This window comes from Sorex araneus, chromosome 6 (genome assembly GCF_027595985.1).
Source record: "Sorex araneus isolate mSorAra2 chromosome 6, mSorAra2.pri, whole genome shotgun sequence".
Taxonomy (NCBI): Eukaryota; Metazoa; Chordata; class Mammalia; order Eulipotyphla; family Soricidae; genus Sorex; species Sorex araneus.
The window spans coordinates 74,228,828-74,245,860 of NC_073307.1; the positions used below are offsets into that span (position 1 = coordinate 74,228,828).

Below are 17,033 nucleotides of genomic sequence, written 5' to 3' on the forward strand. Positions count from 1 at the left end.
AAAATGTTTTCTTTGGGCATACAAAAATTTATGTACTTTGTACATAAATGGCTTTGTCTTGTTGAAGGCTCCTTTGAGGTGTAGCTTATGGAGCATTCTGCCTATATGTAATTTATAGATTCAAGTATAATATCAAGGTATTTCATATATTTTGAGCTTACATTTGTGTAAGATGTAATTATTTAATGCTATTTAAGGCTCTTTATGGAGGTACAAGCATTGTAGACTATGTGAAGGAAAGTCATCAGCATATGCAATAACTTCAAAATAATTATAAATAAATTATAGTATAATGTAAAAGGCACGTGAGTTTATATGCATCTTTAGAATTTATAAATATTTTGAAATTGTCAGAGATAAATTTTATTACAATAACAAGAAAAATATTAGGGTAAATAAGGCAAATAATGTCCTCCTAAAAGATGTCCAAATGTATCTATATCTATCTATATAATTTTATTAAAACGTGATTTACAAAGTTATTCATACTTGAGTCTTAGACGATAATGTTGCGGAACTGATCTCAATATGAGTGTAAAGTTCCCTCCACCAATGTTTCCAGGGTACCTCCCCTCTCCCTCCCAACCCCACCCCACCTGCCTCACAGCCTGTCTTCTTGACAGGCACCTTCCTAAGTTCTGTTGTTAAAGTTTGGGTCTCTTGATTTAAGTGTTGTTGATTTTGTGATTTGGATATTTGGCTCTATCATTCCTTAATATCACACTTGTACCTTAAACCTCTGACATGGCCCCCATTGCTTCTCATATATCCCTCTTCCCTCACCTCTACCCTTTTGTTCCTTCTCTTCCCTATATTCCAGAGCAAGGTCCATCTGGGCATCCCTCTTCAAAACATAGCATTCACTCATCCATTTATTCTAAATACCACATAAAAGAGCTATCATCCTATGTTTATTTTTCTTCTTCTGGCTTACTTCATTTACGTAATGTCTTCCCATTCCATCCATGTTGCAGTTCCATCCAATTGCATGATTCATCATTCAGCTGTGTAGCATTCCATTGTGTGTATACACACCTTCATGGTCCACTGACCTGTGGCTGGACAAATAGATTGATTCCAAATCTTAGCTATTGTACTGAGTGCTGACATGAATAATGGTGTGCAAATATTCTTCTGAATGAATGTTTTTTCCCTGTCTTTCTACCCTGGGGATAGATACTCAAAGACAGAATTGTGGTTATTTGGGAGCTGAGTTCTGAGTTTACTCTGTACCCTCACACTGTCTGCCATAGTGATTGGAACAGACAACATCCCCAGCAGCAGATGAGGGCTCCCTTTTCACCACATCCCTGCCAGTAGAGATAGTTGCCAGTATTTTTGATATGTGCCATCCTCACTGGTATAAGTATCTCATTTGCTTGCCTTGATTTGGATTTCTCTAATAATAAATGATAATGAGCATGTTTTCATGTGACTGTTAGCTATCCATTGGTCTTCCTCAGAGAAATATCTGTTAATTTCCACACCCCATTTTTTATGGGACTTTTGGATTTGTTGTTGATCTTTGTGAATATTTTATAGATCCTGGATATAAGCCCTTTATCAGATGTGCTGAGCATAAATATTGTCTTCCACTCAGCTGTCTTTTAGTTTTAACCTCTGTTTCTTCTGCCATAAACTTTTGGTTTTATGTGGTCCCATTTGATTAGTTTTGACTCTGTAGCCTTTAAAAATGGCTTTGTCTTGTTGAAGGTTCCTTTGAGGTGTAGCTTATGGAGCATTCTGCCTATATGTAATTTATAGATTCAAGTATAATATACCTTGAGTCTGAAATCTATGCTGTTTGATATTAGTATGGCCACCCTGGCCTTTTTGAAGTAGTTGCTTGAAGAATTGTTTTCCAGACCTTGACTTATATCTGTGTTTGTTCTAATTATTCAAAAGTGTTTCTTGTAGGCAGCAGAATGTTGGATTCAATTTTTTAATGTATTTTTAAACTGTGTATATCTTAATTGGTGTGTTTAGACAACTGACATTTTGAGAGATTATTGTCCTTGTGTTTGTGCTATCTTTGTTTAGAAGTCTGAAAGGAATTCTTATATTGTGTTTGTGGGATTTGTCTCACCTTACAGTATCCCCCTTCAGTTTTTGCTTCAAAATTGGTCTTGAGTCTATGAAGTTCTTGAGCTTTTAATTATCCATGATGTTTTGTATTACTCCTTCAAATATGAATGAGAGTCTAGTTGGGTAGAGTATTCTGTGAGGGTTCCATTTCATTAAGGTTTTTAACTATATTCCATCACTGACCTCATGCCCACAGGGTTTCCTTTATTGGTCTGCTATAAGTCTAAGGGGTGGTCCTTTATATGTAATTTCTTTATCTTGCTGTATTCATTGTTTTTTCTCTACCTATGTTATATTTCTGATTAGGATATGTCTTTTTTTTCCTTTTATCTTTGCCTATTTTTTTAAATTTTTTATTCTTTTTATTGAATCACCATGTGGAAAGTTACAAAGCTTTCAGACTTAAGTCTCAGTTATACAATGCTTAAACACCCATCCCTTCACTAGTGCACATATTCCACCACCCAGAACCCTCGTATACCTCCCCCACACCCCACCCCCACACCCCGCTTGTGTAGCTGATAAATTTCACTTTACTTTTCTCTTTACTTTGATTACATTCAATATTTCAACAAAAAAACTCACTATTATTGTTTGTAGTTTCCCCCCCACAAAGTCAGACCTGTTGAAAAGGAAGCATTTGATACTTTGCTTTACATTGCTGACAATGAAGAGATATGAGGTTGTGCAACCGCAATAGTGGCCACGCGGCTTTGGATTTCTGTATTTTAGTAACTAAGTCCAGGGAAATTTCTGCCAGAAATTGCATGACTGCAAGCTTGTACCTCCCTTTTGTGGGCAACATAAAATGATGGCTGGGGCTCAGTTCACAGTCTAGAGACATTTCTGCAAGAAGCTGCTGGTGCCCAAAATAGTTTAGCTGGCCTCCAGGGCCGTGGTTGTGCAGGAGCAGAGAGGCCACACACGTGCGGTCACTGGGCAAATATCTCAGCAGAGCTGATTAGGATATGTCTTGGAGATTTTTTATTAGTATCTCTTTTAGCTGGTACCCTACAGGCTCCTTGGATCTGGGGGCCCGCATTCTCCAGCTCTGAGATCTTATCAGTAGTGATGTCTTTGACTGTTACTTCCTCATGGGGGTTGCCTTCCTGTCCTTCTGGGACTCTGATGAATTCTTATGTTGTTCCTCCTGAATTCATCTCACATTCCTATTGTCTGATCTTGAGTAATTTTGAGATCTTTACCACCTTTAGCTGTTGCATGGAGGTTTTCTGCATCTCATCTTCAGCTCACTGTGTCTATCTTCAGTTGCTGTTGCTCTACTGTTGGGGACACACACTGAGTTTTTCATTTCATCTATGAAGTTTTTTATTTATGACATTTCTGTTTGTAGTTTCTTATTTCTGCTTTCATTTCAAAACGCCCAACCTATTCTTTCTCAAGACTAATTATAACATCCTCACTATATTGTCTCTGAATTCTTTATCAGAGAGATTATGTAGATGGGTATTCCTTGTTGAGGTTCCAGGGCTCCTCACTTCACCTGCTTCCATGTAGGGTTCTGTGCTGTTTCCCCATGGTGCCTGTGGTGATCTGGACCTGGTCTCAATACACTATCAGCATCCACTCCACAGTGCCAGAGAGAACCTTGGGGAGCTTGGTGGGTAGAGGTCTCCTCTTTCCCCTTCAAGGATATTCCCTTCCTCTTTATTGTTTCTGTATAATTGTGTGGAGCCTCTTGCACTGATTCAGGCAATATGTTTTTGTTTGTTTGTTTTTATCTCAACTCACTCTTACGTTTTGATTAGGGTTGTATTGATTCTTGCACTTACTTATTTTTGTGAGTTTTCAGGGGAATGTTGTTTGGAGTAGGATCTAATGGACTATTACCTTAATCTGTTTGGGGTGGCAAGACTGCCCCAGAGAGCCGAGATATTGATCTTTAGGAATATGGAAGGGGAGAATACTAAACTACCACTGGAAAAAACACGTCTACCTGTGGTCTGGCCTGTGGGAGGAGCAGGGTAGAGCTTACTCACTGTGTGCATTCAGGTCTCCTGGCTGCCATCTTCTCTTGTTAACAAGAAAACTTTCCCAAAAAGCAATGAGATAAATTTTTTAAAATTCATCTATTTTTTGTTTTAAAGTAAAGATATCATTGATCAATAAATAGAATGAAAGAAGATTTTCTATGTGACCTGGGATTGATGCTGAGAACATCTTCTTTCTAGTCATGACATTTTACTTACAGAGAATAAAGTATAGTCCAGAAAACTGCTTTCTTCTGTAGAATCATAATAACTAAAATCATAAAACTATAAGTACTTTTAATCTTCTACTTGTAAGATCAAGGAAAATGCAGAATGTCTCCATATAAACATGAAAGAAAATGTGAATATTAACAAACATGACAATGTAAAAATTGAATATATCTGAAAGAAGATAGAATATGTAAAGAAGAAACAATATGATTAATGATACATATGCCGACAAAACATCTTATCAAAAGTTGAGGTGTTTATAGCTGTTACAGTCTTTGACATATGACATAAGTAATCTTGTAATTGTTAAATGGGTATACAGAATGCAAAATACCTATGCAATGAAAACTCATCCAAATATGAAGATAAATGAAGTAATGATACATACAATACCAAAGATAAACCTTGAAACATTTTTAATTTAAAGAAAGTAGTCACAAAATATCACTCTAGTTTGAATCTATATATCCAGAATAGTCAAAGCTACAGAGTAAGGAAATAAACCACAATTGTGTATATTAGGGGTTATGTAGGAGAGGTGGTAATATGGAGAATGCTTGGTAATTGGTACTTTTTCCCTCTTGATTTAAAAAGATGAAGAAATTTGGTTTATAAATCTTGATCTTTCCTTATATGACCCAGCTGACCTTTACACATACCATTTCTATTTTCAACAAATATTTCTTCAGTCCTGATAAACTCTGATAAACACTGGAAATAGGTAAGAAGCATAGTCATGCATGATTTTAAAAAGCTGATAATTTAACAGGGATACAGAAATGTAACCACTGTATTATTTGTAAGTATAGGATGAAAGATGTAAGTATAAAGAACTTACCTCAGACTAAAGAATCTAAAGAATGTATAGGGTCTGGCAGAGGTAGACATAATTAAGGGTAATTTGTTAGGAGAAAGCACATAGACAGAGAACAGAGTATAATTAAAGACTTCAAGTAATTTTTCCTACTAGTTTGTGCATATTGGGTCTTGATAGATCAGATTGGCGCTACTTTGTGCTATATTTACATAGAGCTTTGTAAGCTAAGTTATTTGATATTATCAAAGTTTGGGAGAACCAGAGAAGAGATAGAATGGTGGCAGTGATATGATTGAGTTTTTATCCCTGTAAAAGTACTCTTATTGTAGAAAGGAGCTTGAAGGCGAATTAGAATAAGAGTGATAAGACCTTCAATGCTTCCATCAGCTCCAGGGGATTCTGATTCCAGCCTCATCAAGCCACCCAGCCAACCATATCATGTCCTGCCACACCGCAAGTTTTCACTTGTGAGTTTTTACTTGTGCTGTTACTGCTGCCTGGAGTATCCATATTCATCTTCTTGGCAGACAATTCATCCTTAAAATTACAATTCAAAGCCAACAACTCTAAAGCTTTTCTTTTTATCTGTGCAAAATCAATTGTTCTTTCTTATCTGTTCCCATGAATAGCTAAACTGTAGCCCTTACTACCTTGCATTATTCTATTTTGGCAACATGACTTCTCTATTGGACTATATAATCACAAGAGAAGGAAAGATATCTAGATTTCTAGATATCCAATATCTGGAACATTCTCTAGAGCTTGGTTAGAACTCGTTAAGCTAATACTTTTATACTTTGAATAATAAGGTGGTAAATGAGTCCTGTCTGCCCTTCCGTAACTACCTCCTTGGGGTGAATAACTCTTCTGTTAACTTCACCTCTCACTTTTAATACCCACCTGGCTCACAGAAAAGCAGTAGGGATGCAGGTGATAAACTAGCCCCTCTGACTAAGTATTATGTCTTCCTAGGTGGTCCAGCTGGAGGAGCTCCTGGCAGTGCGGCATTCTGTGTTTGTAGTGGGAAATGCTGGTACGGGCAAGTCTCAGGTGCTCAGGTGCTTGCACAAGACCTACCAGATTATGAAACGTCGCCCTGTGTGGACTGATCTAAATCCAAAGGCAGTCACAAATGATGAACTGTTTGGCATCATCAATCCAGCAACCCGAGAATGGAAAGATGGTAAAAGAAGGCTACTGCTTGGGAAAGTTCCCACCATCCACATTCCCTCTGACATACTTGAGTGTAATGGGATAAATTTTAGGAGAGTGTGTTGTTTGGGATGAGATTAAGACATAGAAAGAATTCAACAAAGTAAGAAATCAATTTTGACGTTGAGATGGGCCTCAGACCTTCGATACTGTTCTTAAAAACTTCTTTCAATTCCCCATAATTAAGGGCCCTTAAGGATTGATCTAGTCAGGAATTTAAATCATAATTTAATGGGTATGGAGCACAGTTCATGGAGTCCTTGTTATGTATGCCTGGCAATGGTTTTAAGACACACTGAGTCAAGCAGGAAATGTCATGACTCATTCCCAAACAAATTATGAATCCCTTAGCCTAAGATAGCATGGGTAGTCCCTAACCAGCACTACAATAGAAGTGAAGAAACTGTGAAGACTATTCTTTAGCCACATTTGGGTGATGCTAAAGATAATTTATACAACAGAGTTCCAGAGCAATTTTCAGAGGCTTTAAGTCTAGTTTCATTTAGAGCTGATCTCAATGTAATGTTCAAAGAATTAAAAATAACGCATGAAAGAAGTTGGAGAGCTATTGTAGGAGTTAAAGCTTCCTGGCGAACCCAGATTCGACTCTAGGTACCCACATATGGTCCCCAAAAAACTACCAGAAGTGAACTTTGAGAACTATCACTGTCACTGTCATCCCGTTGCTCATCAATTACTGCGCTTGAGCAGGCACCAATAACACCTCCATTGTGAGACTTATTGTTACTGTTTTTGGCATATCAAATATGCCATGTACCCATGGCTTGCCAGGCTCTGCCATGCGGGCAAGATACTTTCGGTAGATTGCTAGGCTCTCCGAGAGGGACAGAGGAATCGAAACCAGGTTTGCCATATGCAAGGCAAACGCCCCACCCACTTTGTTGTCACTCCAGAGTCAGAAATAAGCTCTGAAAAACACTGATTCTGGCCCAACATCCCCCCAAAAGAATAGTTATTAAAGATAAATCTTTTTAATTTTTTTATCTTTTTTAAATTTTACTGAATCACCGTGAGATAGTTACAAGTTTTCATGTTTGGGTTACAATATCACAATGATCAAACACCCATCCCTCCTCCTGTGCACATTCCCCACCACCGATAAACCAGCTATACCCCCCCTTTCCCACCCTCCCCTGGCTCCATGGCAGACAATATTCCCCATAATCTCTCTCTACTTTTGGGCATTATAGCTTGCAACACAGACACTGAGAGGTTATCATGTTTGTTCCATTATCTACTTTCGGCATCCATAAAGATAAATATTAAATAAATACATAAAATTTGACAAATTATTTCTTAACCATTATGGAAAGCTAAAAATGTAATTACAAGTGCAAATTATATTCACAGTAGCAGAAACTAAAAACTGAAATGTTTAAGAATGCATTTATCCAGAAATCTATTGAAAGTGATGTAAAAACTTATTAGCATAAAATAATATTTACAAAAACCCCTACTATATTAGTGTTTAGTCATAGTAGTATTAAAAATGCAAAAGTATATAGAAAGTACAGGAGCTAAGGCAATTGCCATACATATGGTTGACTCTGTTCAAAACCTCAGCACTTCGTATGGTCTCCCCAGGAACCCCCAGGGTCACCCCTGACCACAAAGCTAAGAATAGCCCCTTAGTACTAGCAAGGTTTGGTACCAAATATATATGTGTGTGTGTATATATACATGATCATCATCATCATAATCTCGTTGATCATCGAATTTCTCAAGCGGACTCAGTAACGTCTCCATTTGTCCTAACCCTGAGATTTTAGAAGCCTCTCTTTACTTGTCCTTTCCAATGGTGCCGCTTTGGAGGCTCTTTCAGGGTCAGGGGAATGAGACCTATCATTGTTACTGGTTTTGGCATATGAATACAACATGGGGAGTTTTCGAGGCTCTCCCATGTGGGCAGGAAACTTGCCACATGGTAGCTTGCCAGGTACTCCCAGAGGGAGAACTAGCCTAAAAGATGTCACTTCCGGGAGCTTGGTTTTATAGTCTCTGGATGTTGGCCATTGGTGGGATTGCATGGCACCAGGGGCAGTCCCTGGGTGTGACCGCCTAGCTACTGGAAAATGGAAATCTGAGCAGAAGAGGTCCAGTCCCGATACGAGCAGGCTTGGATGTCTCAGCTCCAGGTCCCACACACCTGGGTTCCTCTGCCGGTATCTTCATGCATGAGGCTCGTCCGAACTTGAGCATGGCTGTGGCTAGACTCCAGAGGTCTTTGGCTACGAGAGCACTGCCCAGGGCGGGGAGGGAGACTGAAGCCTACCCCCTCCGAGGGGCCCCAAGGAAGACAGCCAGATGTGGGGGCAAGAGATTCTCTTAGATATAAATTTATAAATTTCATATAATGCCATATTAAATTTCATACAGTTCACATATTGGAAAATAAATTTTAAGGCTACAATTTAAAAGGATGAAAGTCCTTATTCTAAAAGGCTTTGATGTCTGACCAAGAGAAAGAGCAGAGCTGGCAAGGTGTTTCCTTGTTTGTAGCTGACTGGTTCAGTCCCCACCACTGTGATGGTCCCCAGGGCATCACAATGACCGACTAGGAAATAGTCCTGAACACAGCCAGGTGTGGCCTAAAATTAATAATTAATTGATTTAATGGTGCTGGCACAACTGGACAACCACATGCAAAAAAATGGGTTTAGACCTTGACCTGACACCATGCACAAAAGTCAGATCAAAATGGATTAAAGACCTCAACATTAGACCACAAACCATAAGGTACATTGAAGACAAGGTCGGCGAAACCCTCCACGATATTGAAGATAAAGGTATCTTCAAAGGTGACACGGAACTAAGCAATCTAGTAAAAACAGAGATCAACAAATGGGACTACATTAAACTAAAAAGCTTCTGCACCGCAAGAGATACAGTGACCAGAATACAAAGACTATGCACAGAATGGGAAAGGATATTTACACAATACCCATCAGATAAGGGGTTGATATCAATGGTATATAAAGCACTGGTTGAACTCTACAAGAAGAAAACATCCAACCCCATTAAAAAATGGGGCGAAGAAATGAACAGAAACTTTACCAAGGAAGAAATACGAATGGCCAAAAGGCACATGAAAAAGTGCTCTGCATCACTAATCATCAGAGAGATGCAGATCAAAACAACTTTGAGATACCACCTCACACCACAGAGACTAGCACACATCCAAAAGAACAAAAGCAACCGCTGTTGGAGAGGATGTGGGGAGAAAGGGACCCTTCTTCACTGCTGGTGGGAATGCCGACTGGTTCAGCCCTTCTGGAAAACAATTTGGACGACTCTCAAAAAATTAGATATTGAATTCCCATTTGACCCAGCAATACCACTGCTGGGAATATATCCCAGAGAGGCAAAAAAGTACAATCGAAACAACATCTGCACATGTATGTTCATCGCAGCACTGTTTACAATAGCCAGAATCTGGAAAAAACCCGAATGCCCCAGAACGGATGACTGGTTGAGGAAACTTTGGTACATCTATACAATGGAATACTATGCAGCTGTTAGAAAAAAGGAGGTCAAGAATTTTGTAGTCAAGTGGATGGGCATGAAAAGTTTCATGCTGAGTGAAATGAGTCAGAAAGAGAGAGACAGACATAGAAAGATTGCACTCATCTATGGTATATAGAATAACAGAGTGGGAGACTAACACCCAAGAACTGTAGAAATAAGTACCAGGAGGTTGACTCCATGGCTTCGAGGCTGGCCTCACGTTCCGGGGAAAGGTCAACTCAGAGAAGCGATCACCAACTACATTGTAGTCGAAGGCCATGTGGGGGAAGGGAGTTGCGGGCTGAATGAGGGCTAGAGACTGAGCACAGCGGCCACTCAACACCTTTATTGCAAACCACAACAGCTAATTAGAGAGAGAAAACAGAAGGGAATGCCTTGCCACAGTGGCAGGGTGGGGTGGGGGGGAGATGGGATTGGGGAGGGTGGGAGGGACACTGGGTTTACGGGTGGTGGAGAATGGGCACTGGTGAAGGGATGGGTTCCCAAACTTTGTATGAGGGAAGTATAAGCACAAAAGTGTATAAATCTGTAACTGTACCCTCACGGTGATTCTCTAATTAAAAATAAATAAATTTAAAAAAAAAATAAAATAGAAAATAGAGTAAAAAAAAATAATTAATTGATTAATTGATTAATTAGGGCTTGAGTGATAGCACGTTTGCCTTGCACGTGGCTGATGCGGGTTCGATTTCCAGCATCCCATATGGTCCCCTGAGCACCACCAGGAGTAGTATTTCCTGAGTGCAGAGTCAGGAGTAACCTCTGAGCATAGCCAGGTGTGACCCAAAAGGCAAAGGAATAATAATAATAATTAATTACTTAAATAGCTTTGGTGTAATTCCACAATGTCACTGTTGCCTACTGAAAGGTTCTTCCTTGGGCAGCCAGAAGAACGGGAAACTCCCAAATGATGCTCAGGACACCTAGAGGCTCCTTCCCTATATTTTTGGCACTTTGGCCCCACCTTTCAGCGTTGCCTAACCAGACCCCCTGGGAATGAAGTGCTGGGAATGAAGTACTCTTCCAGGCCACCCCAGTAATTCTGTGAAGGAGGCTGTAGGGTGTCCAGAACTGCACCCAGCAATGCTTGGGAGATCTTGTGGTGTTGAAGAACAAGTTGAGGTTAACTACTTACTGGCAAGGAACACAGCAAATCCCATACTATCTTATTGCTCCCTATGTTATGGTTCTTACAAAAAGACTGAAGACAAAGAGACACTTTGATCACAGTCAAAATTTTTGTAAAATAAGATAGAAAACCATATCTAATCTGACAGTGTTATAGCAAAGAAGGAAAGGATGTATAAATATGATGGTGCATCGTGCTGGAAAAAATTAAGCTACACTGTTATTTTCAGGACTGTTTTCATCCATCATGCGGGAGCTGGCCAACATCACTCATGACGGGCCTAAGTGGATTCTACTGGATGGTGATATAGACCCAATGTGGATCGAGTCTCTGAACACTGTTATGGATGACAACAAGGTATCAAGAAGAGGGGAGGAAATCTTTAAGCCAATTCTAATCATTCTAAAATCAGATCACCAGTCTGGCAGAGATATTTAGAAATCTCTATTCCACACAAAGGCTCATCCTAAGAAAATATTACTAATATCTTTAATTTTTGTCTTTATTTTTGCTTTTGGGGCCAACCCAGTTGTGCCCAGTGCTTATTTCTGGCTCTTTATTTATAAATTACTACTGGAGGGCTCGGGAAACCATGCGTGGTCCCCAATATCAAATATGGGCCAGCTTCAAGCAGGGAAAGCTCTGTACTGGCTGGATCATCTCCCTGGTCCCTGTATCTTTAATTTTTTAATGGCTCAAACTTTATTACTATATAGTGGACATACAATATATATGTTTAGGGTGTACTATGTGAGAATGTCTAAGATCTACCCTCTCATTGACTTTCAAGTAAAAAATGCAGTACTCTTTACTATAATTGTCATAGGTATATTAGGTTCCAAAAAGTTATTTATCTTATAACTAGAAGTTCAAGCCTTTTGACAACCTTCAACTATTTCTTTCCCCTATACACCTTCCTATAAACCATGAACTTTTTGAGTTTGGTTTTTGTAAATATCTCATTTGGGTAAAATCATACTTTGTCATCTTATTTTCAGGGCATTCCATGTTTTTACAGAAGGCAGGATTTCTTTATGTCACTGAACAATATTTTATTACATAGGCGTAAGGGTAATGATTTTTTTCTAAGAATTCTGGCCCTGTTAGGCAATTTCATTATTGTGTAAATGAGAAGTACAATTATACAAATCAAAATGGTACTGCCAGCTATAAACCTAAGTTACATAGTTTGAAACATCTGTGAAGTTTCTCATTGACTCAAATGTTAAACTATACATAACTATATAAACAGATCGCATTTTTCTTTCAACTATTATAAATAATGCTCTGATGAATATAGGCATGGAAATGTCTCTCTTAAAATCCTAATTTTACTTATCACCAGTATTTTCAGAACTGGGCTGGAGCGATAGCACAGTGGGTAGGGCTTTTGCCTTGCATGTGGCTGACCTGGGTTTGATTCTTCTGTCCCTCTTGGAAAGCCCGGCAATCTACCGAGGGTATCCCACCCGCACAGCAGAGCCTGGCAAGCTACCCATGGTATATTTGATATGTCAAAAAACAGTAACAAGTCTCACAGTGGAGATGTTCTGGTGCCCACTCAAGCAAATCAATGAACAATGGGACAACAGTGCTTGCCATATGATTAAATGCACACATACAAGTACAAACACAGAGAGACAGAGTACGATAGGGTAAAATAAGAGATAGGATATTTTGGAAAATTTAGAAAATGCAATCCCAAAGAAAAGAATAATAATTTATAGCCTGTTGGTATCATCCAAACACCTACCAGCTGGTCATACATTCCAGCTCCTTCACAACTCCAATGTCCTTTCATATTGTTTCTAGGTGTTGACCCTGGCAAGTAACGAGAGGATCCCTCTGAACCCTACAATGAGACTTCTCTTTGAAATCAGCCACCTGCGCACAGCCACACCAGCAACTGTCTCCAGAGCAGGTAAAGACTTAAGAAAGGAAATTAATACAAAATAGCACAGCTGAGGAAGGTGCCTCCACTTTTTACTGCATCATCTATACTCTAGCTCAAGGCACATCTCTCATCCACACTCCCATGATTGAGCAAGTGCTCTAAATACAGGGCAGTATGATCTTCTTAATTCATAAATGTCTTGGCAATAAAAATGAAATACTCTCTGCGCTCTCCACAGCTTTACTCTACACAAAAATGCCTCAAATTAGGGTATTTTTTATATTTTTAATTTTTTATCATATTTTAGATAATGGAGTAATGAAAGTGCTTAAGTTTCTGGCATGGTGTACAAAGTATTGTGTAGCCTTGCCACCAACCTCGACACCCTCATCCCTATGTCCACCCCAATCCAGTGTTTCTTCTCTCCCATCCCTTTCTCAATTGTTGCTATTGTCTTCATGCATACTGTGACTTCACTTGGCTCCACCCACATGCTGAAGACCCCCCACCTATGTCCCCATACACTATCGAAGTAGCATCTTCACTTCCTTCCCCCTCACCTCATACTCTCATGTCTGTATTCTGGCATCAGAGGTTTACTGTAGATTGATATTGTCCATACACTTGATGTTTCTTTCTATAACACAGATGGATATGATCATACTGTATTTGTCCTCCCTCTGATTTATTTTGTTAAATTAACACCTTCAACCAACTTGCCTCAAACTGTGTGAATTTTTTCCCCAGTGGCTGCATAATATATTCCACTGGATGCATATATCATAGCTTTTTTACCCATTCATCTGATGTTGGACAGTTTGTTGCTTCCATATCCTGGATATCATATTAAGAGCTACAATAAACAAAGGTGTTGAAATATCTTTTGAGTTAATGTTTTTGTATCTTGGAAAAATTAGGATATCTTTAGACCATTTCAAGTCTCTAAATCTTGGTAGAAAATAATGGCTTTATGACTTAGCTTTTCCTATCTCTGCTGGTAACATTTATTAACAGAAACTAGAGGATAAAGAGAACATATATATCTTTACTATATGCATATTCCTTTTCCAAAGCTTATGCTGAGGTTGATCAACACAGGCCATTAGAATTAACTCTGTCATCCAGTAACTGCTGTAAGAAATAACCATAGTTTGTGCTTTAAAAATAACAGAAATGAACACTCTTATTTTTATAGAAAAGCAGATTGTAGGCCAAAGAAATAATACAGACAATAAAGCAATAGCCTTGCATGTGACCAACCTCAGTTTCTTCCCAGTATCAAAAATCATCCCCTAAGCACATCCAGTAATGATACCTGATCATAGAGCCCAAATGTGACCCCTGAGTACAGCTGTATGCCCCCTACATAGATAGAGAGAGATAGATAATCTGGTTATGGGTTATGGCATCTAAAATCAAGGAAAGAGAGAACAAAAGGGAATGCCCTGCCACAGAGGCGGGCGGGCGGGGAGGGGGAGGGCATGGAGTGGGGGGTGGCAGGAGGGATACTGGGATCATTGGTGGTGGAGAATGGGCACTGGTGAAGTGATGGGTACTCGATCATTGTATGACTGAAACGCAAGCACAAACGTTTTTAAGTCTGTAACTAAGTACCTCATGGTGATTCACTAATAAAAAAAATAAAAAAGCAAGGTGTCATCCCAGCAGCACTTTCTCTGAAAGATCTTATGGAAAATTGTATATTCCAGTTTGGATATGTTTTAGGGGACTATCAGAAAATTCATCTCCATAATCACATGACTGCCTCTGTGCATGCCTTTTCTCTCTGTATTATAAGGACATTTTTAAATGATCCACTGTAAAAATTACAAAGACGCATGCATGTGGGAGGGGGTGATGATGTGTGTGGTGTGTACTGTTGTTGTTTGCGAGTTCTGGGGGTGACGCTCTCTCTCTCTCTCTCTCTCTCTCTCTCTCTCTCTCTCTCTCTCTCTCTCTCTCTCTCTCTTTCTCTTGCCGCTCGCATTCGGTGCTGTTGAGCCACTGTGCGTGGACCAGATTGGAACGGCTCCTCCTTGTGCTCACTTCTGTTTGTGCCGCTGTGCTCTCTTCTGTCTGTCTCTCTATCTGTCTCTGTCTCTGTAGTCTCTCCTCTGGTCTCTTCTGACCTCTCTCTGTCTCTGATTCTGTGTCTTCTCTCTTGCTTCTGTATCTTCTCTCTCCACTTCTGTCTCATCTTGCTTCTGTCTTACCTCTGCCTTTCTGTCTTGCCTCTGCCTTTCTGTGTCTTCTCCCTCTGTCTCTGCTGTCTTCGTCTCTTCCCCCACAGTCATAGTTTATATAGCAATCACATAGGGCAGTGACACAAAGGTGGGTTGAACATTAACAAATCAACAAAGAAGGGTAAAACCACTCCTCCAGGAGGAGATTAACAAAAATCTCATCTAAGGAGATTACTCCAGATTACTAGGAGATCTGCTCGAGGGTGGGGTCCAAACAGGGGTGTGTCACTTTCTTACTTCCTCAGCTAGCAATCCACTTAAATAGTTATAGAAAATTTACTTCTAATATTTCTAGCAATGTCATTCTGTATTGGGCACAGTAAGAGATATGTCAGACTTAAAGTTTGGTTCTTCCGGAGGACATCTCACTATATATTCCAGAACACAGTCCTCAGGCCAGGTTAGTCTTCCTAACCCCAGCAGGGTCCTGGTGTCATCATTACTTTTGGATCATGACAGCATTTGTCTATGACCATGTTCTCAACTTATAGTTGAATATTGTGGCGCTTTGTCCTGGCCCATTTTGATGCCAGGGTAGCTCACAGCTTGCCCTGGGTCTATTCTGTCCCTCGTTGGGACCCTGCTTTTGGGGTGTTAGGAACTAAGGGCAACTGAGTGAAGAGAGCAGATGCCCAGGAGTAAATATTATTGGAGTTAATCAGCTCTCAAGTTACAAAGCATAATATTAATTTTATTCCTGTGTCCATACAGAAAGGCCATTGCTCTAAGATTCCCTGCAACAAGGCTAAAAGGACAAACCCAATGTTATCCTACAACCCACCAAACTAATCAGAATTGATCTTAACTCAATATTCTTAATTATAGCTGTGCAGGCCCTTTTTTCAAGCAAGATTGCATTCAGAGGTTAAGAAATAGGCATTTATATGGGGTTATTAATATTCAACCTGCTGCACACAACATATAGTAAGAAATGTTGTAAATGAATCACAGACTTCCCTTTGAGCTTATACTCTGCATCAGCAGCTTTCTCAATAATGCTTTCTGTCAGGTATTATCAGTCAGTTGATCCCAATACTAAACCCATTTTATCTCTCAGGTTTTACTATATCTCAGTTATATTTAATATAGAGTCATCAGTTACATTTAATAGAGTTGTGGCACATTTTCTAAACAGAAAATCAGTATCTAGTGTGGTACTGACATATAGAACACTTACTGAACAATATTCATTGTGTTCTCAGGGATTCTGTATATCAACCCATCAGATCTGGGGTGGAATCCTCCAGTGAGCAGCTGGATTGACAAGAGAGAAATCCAGACAGAGAGAGCAAACCTCACTATTCTGTTTGACAAGTATCTCCCAACCTGCTTAGACACACTCAGAACCAGGTATGGCAAGAAATATGCATGGTAACAGCTTTAAGTAACCTTTAAAAGCTTTTGAGCTCATGTGTCTTCATGTTTGGTATTATCCCTGGTCAGATGTTTCTAAATAAATCCGTTCCAGAAAATGTTAGAGGCCATGAAATCTTATTGTCCCTTTCTGCAGAAATTAGCTAACAGGAAGACTTAAAGTCCCTTTCATGCGTGCCAGGAGGATGTATCTGACAGTGGTTGTAAGCAGTAATGTCAAACAATAACCATGAAGTCCTTTGGTTTGGGGAACGAGCAGCTGGTCCTCCTGATAATACTATCCAGGCCAGATAAACAGACCAGGAGATGAAAAGGACACTTGTCATGGACATTTGGGGTCTTGTCATGTGCTTTCTAGTACTGGCTATGATTGTTTATGGGCTTAAACTGTGGGGTTGCTATGAAGCATCATTTTAAGCAGTTCTGACCCTCTGAACACCACAAGTTTAATGTTCTTTTTATGAGTTTGTAAATGTAAAAGCTATAATTCTTGACCACTTATCACATAAAA

At 39.5% G+C, this 17,033-nt stretch overlaps 1 protein-coding gene across 1 annotated transcript in view; it reads left to right on the plus strand.

The window, feature by feature from the left end:
• The window catches only part of DNAH9 (dynein axonemal heavy chain 9), a 570,390-nt gene that overhangs the window by 241,920 nt on the left and 311,437 nt on the right, over positions 1 to 17,033 (plus strand). The window contains exons 32-35 of the mRNA XM_055143580.1: positions 6,097 to 6,307; positions 11,241 to 11,368; positions 12,824 to 12,932; positions 16,351 to 16,498. Of these exons, the coding sequence (XP_054999555.1) occupies positions 6,097 to 6,307; positions 11,241 to 11,368; positions 12,824 to 12,932; positions 16,351 to 16,498 (596 nt within the window). The remainder of the gene's footprint in view (positions 1 to 6,096; positions 6,308 to 11,240; positions 11,369 to 12,823; positions 12,933 to 16,350; positions 16,499 to 17,033) is intronic.